This window comes from Phytophthora cinnamomi, assembly GCF_018691715.1.
Source record: "Phytophthora cinnamomi strain GKB4 chromosome Unknown Contig106, whole genome shotgun sequence".
Lineage (NCBI taxonomy): Eukaryota > Oomycota > Peronosporomycetes > Peronosporales > Peronosporaceae > Phytophthora > Phytophthora cinnamomi.
The window spans coordinates 38,808-54,037 of record NW_027151039.1 but is presented as its reverse complement, the minus strand read 5'-3'; the positions used below and the strand labels follow the sequence as shown (position 1 = coordinate 54,037).

The 15,230-nt window shown below is 50.3% G+C and overlaps 1 protein-coding gene across 1 annotated transcript; it reads right to left on the bottom strand.

Annotated features, from left to right (window-relative positions):
• Nucleotides 1–863: 863 nt before the first annotated feature.
• IUM83_17331 (Fanconi anemia group J) lies at nt 864–13,730 on the bottom strand (the record flags this gene model as incomplete). The annotated part of the gene is made up of 5 exons (XM_067942280.1): nt 864–1,087; nt 1,136–1,315; nt 2,997–3,204; nt 13,527–13,603; nt 13,667–13,730. 5 exons carry the CDS (start codon nt 13,728–13,730, stop codon nt 864–866), a joined length of 753 nt encoding a protein of 250 aa, XP_067782453.1.
• Nucleotides 13,731–15,230: the final 1,500 nt, after the last annotated feature.

Sequence of the window (15,230 nt, the reverse complement as noted above, 5' to 3'; positions counted from 1 at the left end):
TAACAAAACGTTTGAATGAACTATACACGATAACCGAACTTTGAAGCAAAAAAAGCAGGTGTGTTCGAGGACACACCTGCTACTCACCGAATGCAGTACGCATTTGCTGAACAGCACAACATGAATAATTTTGTACCCCACTCGTGGGGCTTATCCTTGATGTACACACGCACGCGATTGAACGTAGAACGCGATGGCAACATTGCCTCGCCAAAGGTCATGATCGCTGGTGGTGCATAGCCAGCAGCAAAGCGGTTTTGTACAGCGTCTATCACCGGACGGAGCTTCCATGCACGATCTTTAGCAGCTCTGGGGTCATTGTTAGAGCTAAAATGAAGGTTCCGAGAAATGTGCATGAAGCGGTCGCGCGTCATAAATTTTCCAAGACAACCACGAGGTATAGTGCCTTCCTCTATTGACTTCCAATGATTAGCCAACTCTTCCTTGTTTGGGACGATTGACCGCCCTAGCAGTAGCCCTATGAAAGCACACAGCTCTTGCAGCAGTAGGTGGCACATTCATCACATCATTGCGAATGCGGTCTCGTGACTTGGCCTTATATTCTGGGTGCTTCCGTTCCCGCGCGATTTGCTTCGCCAATTGTCCCTCCATCATTTCATCTATACTGCCTTCGAAATAGTCATTTGATTCGGCAGCAATAGTCTCCCACAAGGAAAAAAAGAAAGCGCCTGATGGTGTTGTAGCTGCATCTAATGCGCGAGCAGTGGATCCAGACTCACCAACGTATAGCCGAAGGTAGTCTTCACGCATGGCGTTCGTTGCCCGCGGCTCATAGGGTTCTTGAAGGTAATCATAAGTTGTGTGAGTCTCCAACTCAGATCAACCCTTCTCGCCAAAATGCTTCAAGAAGCGTCAGGCACGGAACCCCTCGTAATATTCTCCCATCCCCGGATGGCAGCTAATAATGTGCGGTCAAATCTCGTATCGGGTGGAACGGGCAAGTTCATGTCCGTATCATCAACTATCTCGACGGCCTGGTCGTCATCGTCGCCATCATCATTCTCGGCGTCAGACTCAAACGTTGCGTACTTGCTAGGATCCTCATTGGTACATACGTGGTTGACATCTACAACATAGATACACGTTAGGCTGAGTTCATATTGTATACACCAACCTTCAGCAAATCGACCGTCGTTCTGCGAGTCTCCTTTCGCCTCTTTGTCCTCGTCCTGGTCGGGATACTTCACGTTTGTTTTATCTGCATCTTCGGACTCGATCTCCACATCGGACGCACCGCTGCTGTCACTAACGCCTTCAAAATCATGACCCAGGTTTCGCCGACTGGTAGATGAGTCTACATAACAAAAAGGTGTCAGATGCAGGATAAGTTACAGCTCTAAAGTTGAATCATACACGATATTACCTAGTGACCTTTCGCTCGAATATCCCCCATCACTACCAGGTGAAAACGTTGTATCATGCGGAGAGATGGCTTGCAGAACCCTCGGGCAGCTGGATGGTGAGTTCTGGGATTGAACGGGTGGATGATTCTGGGGTGGTGGGTTCACGAACGGGGTCGGGCCTTGCGCAGTTTGTTCTCGAATAAGTCTGGTTGCGGTTCCTGGGCTGGCGGTGCCGGTTGCTGATCGCTAGCAGGTAGATTCACGGATATTGACTGACCTGGACAAGCTAAGCAAATATGCACATTTAGTACAAACGAAACATGAATCATACAACATACGGCGTACGTACAGTCAATCGCAGTAGTTTTGCGGTCAGCGATCTCACAGCGCTGCGACGCCTGACCGCGTCTGCAGAGCCGTCACGCCTCGCCTTCTTTTTTGCCTTCAGGTGAGCTAGCCACAGTAAAGCGTTCGAATACACTACCCGAGATAAGTTAGATCAATCAAAGCCCTTAACGGTATCAATCTTGTTGAGGTACCTCATAAGCTCTTCCTTCCCCACGAAAAAAGCTCTTACGTCCTTCTTCGTTTTGCTAGGCTTGGTGTACGTGAAGTCGATTGAAAGCCCCACAGGTCGCTTCGATTGCCACCCCGGCTTCTTCAGCTCGAGCCATCTTGCTTGGAACGCCCTTTCCAGCGGCAGCGACCTCACCTGTCTCCGAGCCGGCGAATCTTCAAATGAGAGAAAATTGAGTGGCAACCAGTCGCCGGTCGATCAAATTGCATATTCAGGATGCAAGTTTGATCTGCTACTGTCCTTTCTAGCGGTACTGTCTATGTTGATCGTGCCACCTTAGGAAAGCTTGGATACTTCACCTACCCCTCTTTGACTTGAAATTTCTAAGGTACCCAAAATCCAAGTATAGCATTCCTTCACGTGGACCATACACGTTAAGGAATCGTTCTAAACGTGTAGGGTCCACGCGCTCGGGTTTAAGGGGTTTATAATCACAACTTTTCCTCATGCACGTAGCGCAACGTGTAAGCTTAAGTAGTGAGCCAAAGTTGGATCACTACAGGAAGGCAGATCACTATTATGTGCAGTCTCCCCGCTGTTTCGACAATTTTTGCGGAAATATGCAACGAAAACCGTCCATGAGCAACAAGACAGGGTGTCTGCTTTCAGTGAGAATCGCAGACAAAAAGAATTCTAGCTGTGAATGCTCTGTCCGTAGTAGTGATATCAGCAGCAGGTAGCTGTGCACAGTCTACTACAATATGATTATCAACTCGCTCGCCGGGAGGAATGAATAAAGAGGGCACCACAAGACCTCCACCACTCGCACACACAACAAATGAGAATCGTGGGGTCGGTGTGCCATCCATTATGAGATCCACGCAAAGCGACCACACGCGTTAACTTTTTACATCTTTCAAATGCGGTTTCATCTACGTTGTAAATGCGAGAGGGCTCCACCTTGTGCTCAATTACCACCTTGGTGAGCGACCAGAACAACGTTGTGATGTAGGTTTTAGAGACTGCACTTCGATCCTTCGTAACTACTTGTGACTTGTGATTTCCCAATGCTGGATACCGAACTAAGAAGCCTCGATACCATCCATCGCTCACACCCTTTCCATCTATCAGAATCGCGACCTCACTCGCTTTCGGCTTTGGAGGTTGCTGGCGGAAAATGGAGAATACACGATCTTGTGGGTCCGAGTCCTGCTTCTGCTTTGCCATGAAGTATTTCACGGTTGCCAAAGTCGACGACAGGGACGGCGCGACCATGCGCTTGGCCTTGGCGCTGCCCTTCTTGCCCTTCTTATCATCCTCATACTGAAACACCGTTCGGGAGTTAGCACATGAGCTGGGCACGCTGCTTTCTTACCTTGAGTTCCTCTTGACCGATTGGCTGGTTTGTACCGGTGGGATCGCGCACGCCATGAAATCGGCCTTGCGGTTGAGGCACGTTAGTTCAGGCAAGGGGGGGGGGGGGCGCCCGGTAGCTACCGTTTGTGGCATGTTCTGGTAGGCGGCACTCCAGAAGTCCGGTACGTTATTGCGTCGTCAGCCCATGTGCGCTGTTAACACGTGCACCCTACGAGAAAACCCACGCCGAGAACAAACCAAACCAAAGTTACCAATGAACCGGTTCGAAACGGTTTTGTGGTTTGGTTCGAAGGGGTTCGAATCCATAGAAACGCAGCAAACCACGAGAGGGTGGTTGGCTGTAAACCTCGATTCGAAACTGTTCGCGACGCGCCTCTTATCGAGAAGTGCCGGGTTGCACAACCGAAATACCAAGCGCCATTGAAGAGAAAAGCTGCTGTAAAGACGAAAGCTGTATCAGTGTGAGATACTCACCGCCTTTGAAAATGAAAACCGTGTCATCCAGGACGTGCAAGCGAATGCGCTTTCCTGGCTACCGATACCAGCCGCAGATTCTAATTCTTCGGGGTGTTCAAGATATGCCGCTTGCTTGGGCGCGGCCTTTGACGAGAGCCCGCCCGGAGAACAGAGAGCCATATTGACTAACCAGGCAACGGAAAAAGCAAAGCACAGGTTGCAGATGAAGCTCAACTCCAAACCACGAAACACCAAACCTCAGGAAGGGTTCATGAGCGTTTGTCGGGTAACGTTCAAACAAAAGTAACGGCTAAAATTGGTTCAAATATTGTTGGTGTTGCTGCTCGTGTGGAAGAGGGAAATGCCGCAATGAGATTTGTCGTTAAGCTTGAATCTGCGTTACTGTCCTCCTCTCCCTGTTGTTCCCCTTGTCCTGTTTGATGCCTCTCATCATGTTGTTTTCAGGAACTTGGATTCCACTTGATCTCATTATGGTATACCCTACCGAGGACTCACCCGTCTTCGATCTACCCAATCACATCGTGGCGAGGCACGTGCAGTACCCACCGTCAACTCGTTCACCATGAAGTCATCTCCGGATGAGTCTTCGCTTGGTCCGTCCCGTCTACATTAGTGGTACGCAATACCTATAAATATAACTTTGAACCAATAGGTTTTGCACTTTGGTTGGTTGGGTTTGTTCAAGAAAGAAAAAAAAAACAGCCGTGAGCCTGTCGTGACCAAAAAATCGGCGCGACGCTGTCGTGAATTATCTTGATCTAGCTATGAAAAAGAATTTATGATGCAGCTTCTGAAGGCACCGATCACGGCAAGCGGTCGCGCACAGGACACGCAGCGCTTGCAGCCATCAGTAACCAGAAAAACCCACGCGACCAATGGGATTTGAGCAACGCGCTGTGTAAAATTTGTGACCAGCGCGGGCATACACCCAACTATCATGACAGCCACGTAGCCAAGCAGCAGCGCAATTAGTCCACCAATCAAATAGCTGGACGCGCCGCAGCCGCAGCGCAGTCCTCCGATGACGAATGAAGGTGCGGGGTGTCGACAGACACCGCGCCCAAACCATTCGATCCTGGCAAGACTATTGTGGAACAAGTTGTGGACTCTGGTGCTTCATTTCACATGACTGGAATTCGAGAAGTTCTTCTGAACATTGCGCCTTGTGATGATCGCACCGTTCAAATGGCTGATGAGCGTATTGTTGTAGGAACAGAAGCCGGCGACCTCAAGATAGCCGACGGACTTCTTGGTATTGTACACAACGTGGTCTACATACCATCGTTCGCCCAAACGCTCCCCTCCGTATCGGTGCTTACAGCAGATGGATGAATACAAGTGTGATTTCGGTGATAACGGATGTACCGTGTACGGACCAGCTATCTTTCGGAGCGCTATTTGTGATGGCGTATACGTGAGCACGAAGACGACTGCAAGTGGATTGCAACGACATCGCTAACAGTAACTTTCCCGACAGTAGCAAAAGATTCACTTGAAGTCTGGCATCGCCGATTGGTTCATTTGAATTATCAAGCAATACTGGACATGGAACGTGGTGACCTCGTCCAAGGACTCCGCATCAAAGATTCAAGACATTGCCCATGTACCCATGTGAAGTGTGTGCACTTTGGAAAGGTCACAGCAGAGCTGCACCCCGACGCAGCCTTCGAACACAAGAAGCAAAAGATCGCATCTGTCACGCTGACCTGGCAGGTCCGTTCCAGCGTAGTATTCACGGCCATCGCTACTACATGGCAGTGAGGTACCCACGTCTACTTTCTCAAAGCGAAAAATGAAGCCGTGACGAAGTTTCGGCACTACATTCATTTGGTGAAACGACGAAATGGCGACGCTGATTTTTGTGTGCTTCGCACGGATAATGGCGGCGAATTCATTATCAAAGCTTTGACGACCTGGGTGACGACGAAGGTATTGAACGACATTATGTTGAGCCGGATAAATACCACCAGAACGGTGTTGCTGAACGGACTAATCGCACGTTGGCGGACATGACTCGCTGTTTATTATGGCAGGCAAACGTCCCTCACAATCTGTGGGAATATGCTGTTCCTACTACTGTCTACATGCCCAATCGCGTAGTCACGCGCAGCAACCCGGGCACAATGCCGTACACTCGCTATCACGGTAGTCGTTCAGATCTTAGTGATTTGCACGCATTTGGTGAGAGCGTCGTTGTCCAACTCAAACCGACACAGCGGAGCACAACGTTTAAGTTTCGACCCATTGCGCAGCGTGGAATTTACGTTGGGCCTGATCACCAGCGGAAAGGATGCTTTGTGTACATCCGGGAAGGTGGATCTCGGATTGTTCACAGTTGCGACATCACATTCATGGGCCTGCAGCTGCGTCCACTTAGGCCATCAAGCGCTCTCGACCCTTTGGCCTTTTCACCAAACACACCTAGCCGCTCTTTAACGCGGACGTTATGTCTTTGAGCAGCTCGATGCGGGGAAGTGACCAAGCAGAACCTCCGCCTACAATTGTGGAGCACCGAAGTGCAAATCCGAACCTCTCTCAGCGTCGTCGATCGGCAAGGATAGGTGTGCGAAACGCCGGAACTGCGTTTTTAGTGCTGGGAGTAATTCAAGAACCGATGACATTGAAAGAAGCCAAAAAAAATCCCCGCCGTGGCCGCAGTGGAAAAAGGCTATCGAGGACGATATCGAGGCGCTTCGTGCCAATGGGACATTCACGGTTGTGACTCCCCCGGCTGACGCCCATGTAATCGGATCCATTATAAACTTCAGGCTAAAGCGCCAGGCAAACGGCTCAATTGATCGGTTCCGAGCTCGGGTTTCCGCGCAAGGATGTGGCCAGATATACCTGCTCGATTATATCGAGACGTATGCTCCTGTTATAGCACTAATCGCTATTCGTGTATTTCTAGCAGAATGCAATCACAGAAGAGGACACGTTCGTGAAGGAGATATTCCCACAGCCTATGTTAAGGCAGGATTGCGGGAGGCCATTTACGTCACGCAATCGAGCGGATTCGAAGAAAGAGAACCCTACAAGTCTGGTTGCTCGGCAAAGCAACGACAACGCCAATGGAGCAAAATACACTGCTGTACAAGGCTGGCGAAGGAGAGGAACTCGCGGAACACGTCCCGTACAGGCAGGCAATTGTCGCCTTGCTGTACCTCAGTCGGGTATCTCGCCCAGACATATCCTTCGTTGTAAATCAAGCAGCGTCGCAGTGTAGCAAACCAAGCGCTCGACATTGGCACGCATTGAAACGGATAACTACGCTACGTGTCGACCACGCGATCCATAAGGTTAGAGTTCCGACGCACCACAAAAGCCCCACACCTGAGGTTGTTCACAGATGCGGATTGAGCCAACGATACAAGCCATAGACAGTCGATTTCCGGTCAGTTATTGCGTGTTCACGGCTGTCCCGTACACTGGTCCTGCAAGCGTCAGACTGTCGTGGCTAAATCATCAACCGCAGCGGGGTATATCGCAGCTGACACGAGTCTAGAAGACCTCAAGTGGACGGCGATGTTGATTTACTCGCTCATGGGAGTGAAGTTGACCAAGATACCTATGATGATCGACGACCTTTCGACGATACAGAGGCGCAAGAAGAAGAAAACGTCAAACTCACAAAAAAGCGTCGACATCGCTTTTCACTCTATCAAAGATGCATACCAAGATGGCACCATCAAGCTCGCGTACTGCCCGAATTCCGAAATGCTTGTGGATGACTTTACAAACGCGCTGGGGAAGACGCTGTTTTGCCACCTTCGATGTGCGATCGGACTTGCCAAGCTTGCCTCGTCGCACGACTCGCGGGGAAGCGTCGACGCCACTGATGAGAGTGGCACGAATCCGAGTCAGAGTTGATGGCTCGAGGCAGCGCTGACGACCCGAGGTGCTCTGTAGGTACAGGTAGGACGAGGGTGAGCAGGTCAGTGGGAAAACTCAGCGGTAAATCAGTCCTAAATTCACCACCTTCACGACAGCTTCACGTCCCACTGCTCGTCTAGTTCGTTTCGAGCCGCTAACACCCATTGCCGCTTGGACAGACGACGTCGTTGCTCTAGTAGCCGTGCCTGTCGGCGTTTCATCGTCTTCGTCGTCGAAGTTGTTTTCATGATCAAGTTGGGCCTCGAGATCAGACGCCACTCGTCGTAGTAGGGTTGCAGGGTAGTGATAGGAAATCAAGAATGAAACGTGTGCTATAAATTGCTCCGCCTCACCATTCTGATCTTCACGCTCCAGTAGGAAATTTTCATAACTGCCGGTTCAACTATCCGTAATGGACCTATCCATTGATGCACGAACTTCGTACCTTTCGGCCCTCTGGGTGGCCGGACCATCCATACTCGGTCACCAGGTCGCAATTCACGCTTCTTCTTCACCATACGATCGTAACACTTTGCTTGCCTAGTCTGCTCTCGTTGACGGGCTCGTTCAGCACACTCATAGCTGCTCTGCAAAGCTGCTAACATTCGCTTGTGGTGTCCTATTAGTTTTCCCGCTTCCGTCACGCTGGTCGCTCGTAACAGTTGGTTCGGTGCTCTCAATCTCCGACCCATCATCAGCTAGTTAGGAGACAGACCAACTGTAGAATGCTGGTCGGAATTGTAGGAATAGACGGCGAAGTCAATCAGTATATCCCAGTCGTTCTGCTTATCATACTGCATGTATATTGAGACCATATCTTTCCAAGTCCTGTGAAACCTCTCTACCAGCCCAATCATCTGGGTTAATTTGTTCCGATTGCACAGTTCATCGATCACTTTGCCGGTCAATTCCGGCGCTCCATCAGTAAGTATCTCGCGAAATGGCCCAAATTTCAGAACAATATCTTTCATCAGGAATACAGCTACATGTGGAGCCGTATGCTGCTTCACCACAGTAGCAACAGCATATCTAGTTACATACTCCACGGCAGCAATCACATAGGGTTCACCTCCATCACTTATCGGAAGTGGTCCTACCACATCTAACGCTCATCGCTCTGCTACGTCTCCTCCACGAATACTTCTCAGCGGTGGTACAACTTCTCGAGGTTTGGTTTTTCTGCTGTCGCATTCTTGACAGCCTCTGACCCATTGACTAACTTTTCCCTGAAGGTTTGGCCACCAATACAAATGCGCAATCCTCGCGTACGTATGGGGAGCCTGAAGTTGACCCGCCCAAACAGAATCACGGTGCTCTTTGAAGACCGGAGCCCACAACTTCGGAGGTAAAATTACCCGTCTCCCGTTCCCCGTCTCGATCAATGCTAATCCGTGCTGCTCAAACACTCGCATGCCGTGATGGTTGCCGTTTTCAACTAACCGCTGCACGACTCGACTTCGTTTTTGAGCCACCATGATCTCGTCGTCAGTAAGCTTCAATGTCGTGTTGCTCGTTGCTGGCTTCACCACTGACTGTTCACCATTTCTCTGTTCAGCATGACGTTGTGCGAGTTCGCTAGATCCCTGTCGTGCCCGTCCAGCTTGAGACTGCTCCCCATACGTACGCGAGGATTGCGCAATTGTATTGGTTCCCTCTCGTTTTCGTTAGTGTCGTAGTTCGCGATGCCGAAGGTGTCGGTGTCGTCTCCGTCGTTACCGTTGCGCGGTCGGCTATCGGTGCATCACGTCTCCTCGCCCACGCCGATCTTGTCGTGGTTGAGTCTCGTCTTGTCGTTTTCGTCTTCGTGGTCGTTGCTCTCGTGTTCGGTGTTGCTGCTATTGGAGATGTCTCAGTCGCCGCGCTCGACGTTGATGTCGCGTTGTTTGTGATGCCGATGTCGCTCGTCGCGTCTGCTCCGTCGTGGTTGTCGGTGTGTACATCTCACTGTCGAATGCTGCTGAAGCTATGGCTTCACGGCGTTCACCACTCACTGCATCCCGTCCTTGCTGTTCGCTCATACGTGGTGCTGGGGTCGTCATCTCCACGACCGTCGGTTCACTCATGGTCGTCGCAGTCCAGCCGTCAGCCCAGGTCACTCGCTTCGTGCTTCTCTCAGTAGATTGTGGTGTCATGCTCGCGCCAAGTTCCTCCGGTATACGCCGATCATTGTGACGAATCCGCTGCTGGTGCTCACGCATCTCGGACTGTGTAGGTGCCTTCTCGTGTCTCTTGTTGGCTGTGCTGGTGGTCGTCGCTATAGTCGATGTCGGTTGTAGTGGGCCTACTCTGGCTCACTACTTTACCGTACACGTGCGCCACGTGTATGAGGAAGCGTAGGAATTTATTAATAATTTGGATTAATTATACTTGACTCCACAAGTATAATATAAATCAAATAAATACTCCAAGTAGCTAGTCTAATGTAAAATGAGAACTGTATTGTTTGTAAATTGATCTTCCTCCTATATCTACTAAAAACGGTTTATCATCTATGAAAGGGGTTGACACCGGCTGGTTGTCAGAGCCCCATTGACATGTACGTCTCTGATTGGTAGAAATATGCTGCTTTCTACCAATAGGATAATTGGTTATATGCAGGCCACTCATTCTGGTGGCCGAAAGTGTAGCCATTGGTGTAACTTACACCAATGTGAGGAAGTATCTATCTTCTAACAGATGTCTGTCTGTTAGAACCACTAGTGACTATTGTCACGCACAAGTGACAGTTGTCACTTGTGACCGTTGTCATGCACAAGTGACAATAGTCACTTGTGTGTGTAACCCCGTTACATCGTCGATGTCGTCGGTGTCGTCGATGCCGTCGGTGTCATCGAGCCTGCGCTTTCTTCTCGTTGTCTGGATGCATCCAAGCGTCGCTTCACCGCTCACGTGAGTGGTCCCGATGTGGTTTCAGTATCATCCAGAGCGTGCGTTGCTTCTTCCCACACGCTATCGTCGTCTGATTGCCTGCGGTTCTCGTGCTCTGACGCCGTTGTGGTCCTGGTCGTGCGGCACTCAACTCACGTTCGTTCTCAGACTCGGTTTTCGTCGCGGTAGCTTCGTGCCATGTCTTCCGCAAAATATCTTCAACACTTGTTGTGGTGGCAGTTGACTCAACTTCTGCCATCTGTTGATTTGGGCTCCTCGTCCGCCCTACTCCAGACCTTATCGCATTCTCGACGATGGTCGGCTGCTGCGTATGCTCATCAATATACTGCTCAGACTCGTGATCATGATCAGGGCCATCTGTCATCGTCGTCAAACTACTGGACGGCGGTGGTAGCGAGTCGACAGGAGCTAGCGTCGTCTGTAATTTATCAGCTTCGTGATCCACAGCAGACCTTATTACACTACAATTTTGCTCAGCGGCTGCAGTTACTTGTCGCCTCCATCGTCGACGTCTACCCACAGCTGTCAGAACTACCGCTGGTGCTCTTGATTAAGCATCTGCCACTACTTTGGTACATCCTGTACAATAGTCAACGTCAAACTCGTACCCTTGAAGTGTTAACGCCCAGCGGTGTAATTTGCCAGTTAGATTGGGACTCTACATGAGCCATCGTAGCGCAGAATGGTCCGTGACAATCGTAAAGTGTCGACCATACAGATAAGGACGGAAGGGTTTTATAGCCCAAACAACTGCTAAACACTCCAATTCCGTAATTCTGTAGTTGCTCTCTGTCGCCGAGTTCACTTTGCTCGCATACGTAATAGGTCGCTACCCTTCTCCTTGGTCCTGCATCAAACATGCTCTTATCTTGCTAGCATCCGCGACAACACGAAATGGCAATCGGAAGTCGGGATAAACCAGCAGTGGTTTTGTTGTCAAAATTTCTTTGATCGCATTGTATGCAGTCTCCTCCTCGTTGCACCATTTCCACTTGGCACTCTTACGCAGCAATTTCGTCAGAGGCTCCACGATGGATACAAATCCCTTCACAAATCTACGATAATAACCAGCTAGATGTGTGAATCGCTTCACTTCCGTAGCATTCGTAGGTCTCGGGAAATTACGCACGGCTGCCGTCAGTCTCTGCAATGGACGGACACCTTCACAACTCAGTTCATGACCCCAATATTCCATGGATCTGGCTGCAAAAGAACACTTCACAAGTTGCAAAGTGAGACCAGCGGTATTGAGTCGTTGTAGGACACTAGCCAACTCCACTACGTGCTTTTCAATACTCCCATGCGTAAACACAACGATGTCATCCAAATATACGAGGCATGTATTCCAAGTTAGACCACATATTACAGAATTCATAAGGCGTTGAAAAGTCGATGATGCGTTTAAAAGGTCGAAAGGCATGCGAGTAAAACGATATAGACCACACTTCGTAGTGAATGCACTTTTATCCCGACCGCCTGGCGCAACTGTAATCTGCCAATATCCTGCACACAAATCTAGTGTAGTGAACTACAGTGCTCCACCCAACGCATCCAATGTTTCATCGATTCTGGGCAGCGGATACACGTCCTTTTGGGTGACATTGTTCAGGGCACGATAATCTACACAGAAGCGAACTTTGCCATCCTTCTTCCTGACCAGAACCACGGGAAACCCCAGGCTCCGTCTTCCTCTTGATGACTCCTGCCTTCAACATCTTCTCAACGTTCTCGTCAATGATCTTATCCTCTGTCTGGGCATGGCGTCGTCGCTTCATCATTATCGGCGCCGTGTTGCCAGTATCAATACATCTAAAGCAGTTGCTGGAGGGCTGTCACCTGTGGCAATTGTCAGTTTGCGATACACTCGCAGTAGTTTGATGATTATAGCTCGTGCGCTTGGCTCTCCTACTTGCAACTCGTCCTCTTGATGTGGTGGAGTCTTGGTGTCACCCAAGTAATCGAGCCACTCATGTAGATGATTCGAATCCAAGTCATCACTCACACTTAAAACTGTTGTGTCATTATCAATAGGAATCCACGTGCCCAACTCCTTTTTACTCGGTAGCTTCATTGGTTTATCGTGTGCATTGTCAGCAGGGACCCACGCGCTTCCATCCTTCACAGTAGTCGCGATGGTCACTATCATGATTGCTCCCGTATATTTAGTTGGCACGAACACTCCTCTCTCGCGTTTGCAGCAGGGACCGCCACTGCTATTGGCGCCGCTGTACGACCTTCAAGCTTCGTTTTGCGGACAATTCTCACTGCTGCCATTCACACCCTTCCCTCACCGCTGTAAGTGATGAACGGTATTACAACAGATCGGTCACCCTCTCTGTAGCGTACTTCACTCTTGTGAAAATCCATGATGGCGCCACGCGTCTTCGTGAAATCCACACCCACCAGAAAATCATTCGTACAGCCAGACACAATACACTCGTCTATCTCAATGAGTTCATTAAAGACACTACGAAACACAAAGTACCAATCACCGATCACGTCAAGCTGAAATCCTCCAATGCCCTCTACAAACTCCACCGATGCTCTACGACTGACTCTGTCGCCATATCGCATCCACTCAGTAGCCGCTACGGTGTATCTGGCACAACTATCCAACTTGATGCACTTCCGCTCGTTAGACACCAGCACAATTGCAGTAGGTAATCCATCATCGGCTTCTACACATTCCATCACATCACTACCAGCAGCCGAAGCTTCATCATCACAGCCATGGCTCCGCTGCACTAGGCCCACTCGCGTCTTTTCATTGCAGGCCCGCTCCGGATCACTACGCCGCTGGTGTCGCCGTCATTCCAGCTCTTGCAGGGCTTGACCAGTTTTCTGCCTCCGCTCTTCTAGCTCCATCGCGACGCAACACTGTCGTTCCGATTCTTCAGCTTGCGCACGTTCACGTCGTTTCGCGAGGGCTCGTTTCACTTGCTGTCGCTTCGTGCCTTCCGTCGTGCCAGCCGTATTAGTGCGATCTGCTCGCCACCTGCAGTCGTATTCGCGCCTTCCCCAGTTGCTCGTACTTCTCGTCGTTGCGTCACCTTCTTGCACGATGGCTCGGCCACGTCCTTGATGTGGACATACCGTGCTGCTGCCATTGCTGGGCGCACCGTCACCACAGAGATCACGGCTTTCAGAACAGCTCGCTACGCCGCACCCGTACGCATTTGCTGCATTAACGTTCCCACCTCCGACCTCTTCGTGACCACAGTCTGACTGACCCACATTCTTTGGGATCTGCCCGTCGTTCTCCATCACTACGACCGCCTCGTTCTCGGCTTTGCTCACATCTGATTCTTTCCGGCTGCCACATATGTTTCGCTGGGGACCTCTACCACTACCCAGGCGCCGTACTACCCCTACCGCGTCCGTGCTTAGTTTTCCACTCTGTGGGGTTTAGGCAACCGTGTCTTCAGGTACTCGTCATTACGAACCTTGGCATCAGCGCCGTACAGTCTCGTGCCATATGACCAAGTTGCCCACACGCATAACATTTAGGCTTCACGGTGCACGCTGCTGCCCAATGACCTGATCGCCCGCATTAGTGGCATGCGTTGTCGTTGCTGGTTTGCTCGCGCCACCAACAACCTCCACGCACCGGGATCGTCTGTTATTCTTCTTACTCTCGACCGATTTGGTCTGTTTCACTGCGGCCTTCGTCTTCTTCGGCCGTGATGCCGTATTTGGCTCCTCATCACTCGAAGCTCTCACATCACGAGGTCTCTTGGCTTTCGCCACTGGCACTTTGCTGGTAGCCTTACCACCGGTCGGATCAGGTACGATTGCACGCTTCCGTTCAGACTTGCGAGGCTCATACCAATACTTGCCACTCCATGTATGCCCAGGTGGTGATTCCCACGTACCGGAGTACTTATTATATATGCCCTGCGAGTTTGTGAAGAGAGCAACAGCCTGCATGTCACCTTGCGCTGCTGCAGCTGTTTCTACGCCACCCGAAAGTAATGTAGCTACCCCCGTACCGATAGTCATACCAGGAATCATATTGGTTTGCCCCATGATGCCGTCCATCGGTATGATATATCGACTGGTTGCTGTGGCCCATGCCTGTCCAATATTCATCATCCCCTGCGCTACGTTGTCAATATGATCATCAATTTCCGTTGCCTTATCGACTGCCTCTTCCAGGGTCGTAAGCTTGGGTGCCTGCTTCACAAGTTTCTGTGTAGGCTTATTCAAACAGCGGTAAAATTGAGCAAAGAGTACACGTTCTCGTACTCGTTTTCGTCCAACTACATCTCGTAATCCTGCTGCGAAGTCGGCATAAGTTTCACCTGGCATCATTTCCCTCATGTTGACTCTCCACTCCGCAGTAGACTTGTCTAATTTTTCACCGTAGCGCCTGAGGAGAGTCTTCTTTATATTCGTCCAGGTGCGTTGATTAGGCAAGCGGCGATCCATATCAACCCACCACTTGGCTGCATTTTCCATCAACTTATTTCCTAAGATGAAATAGAGTGACTTATCAGTCCACTTGCCTCGTCCATATTCCTCTGTATCTTTCAAAGCCAGGTCGACCCAGTCAATCCATGTGGAAACAGAAATCTTAGGCGATGGGGTGAAAGCCGGCAGTTTCAAATCTTTTACGCTCTTCTTCCTTGCTCTGCGTTCTCGTCGGTGATGTCGCAGACGTTCTTCATCTCGGCGTGATGGTCATCGTCCCCGTGTGCTCTTGACACCACTGCTACTTGAACTCTCATCGCTGGAGC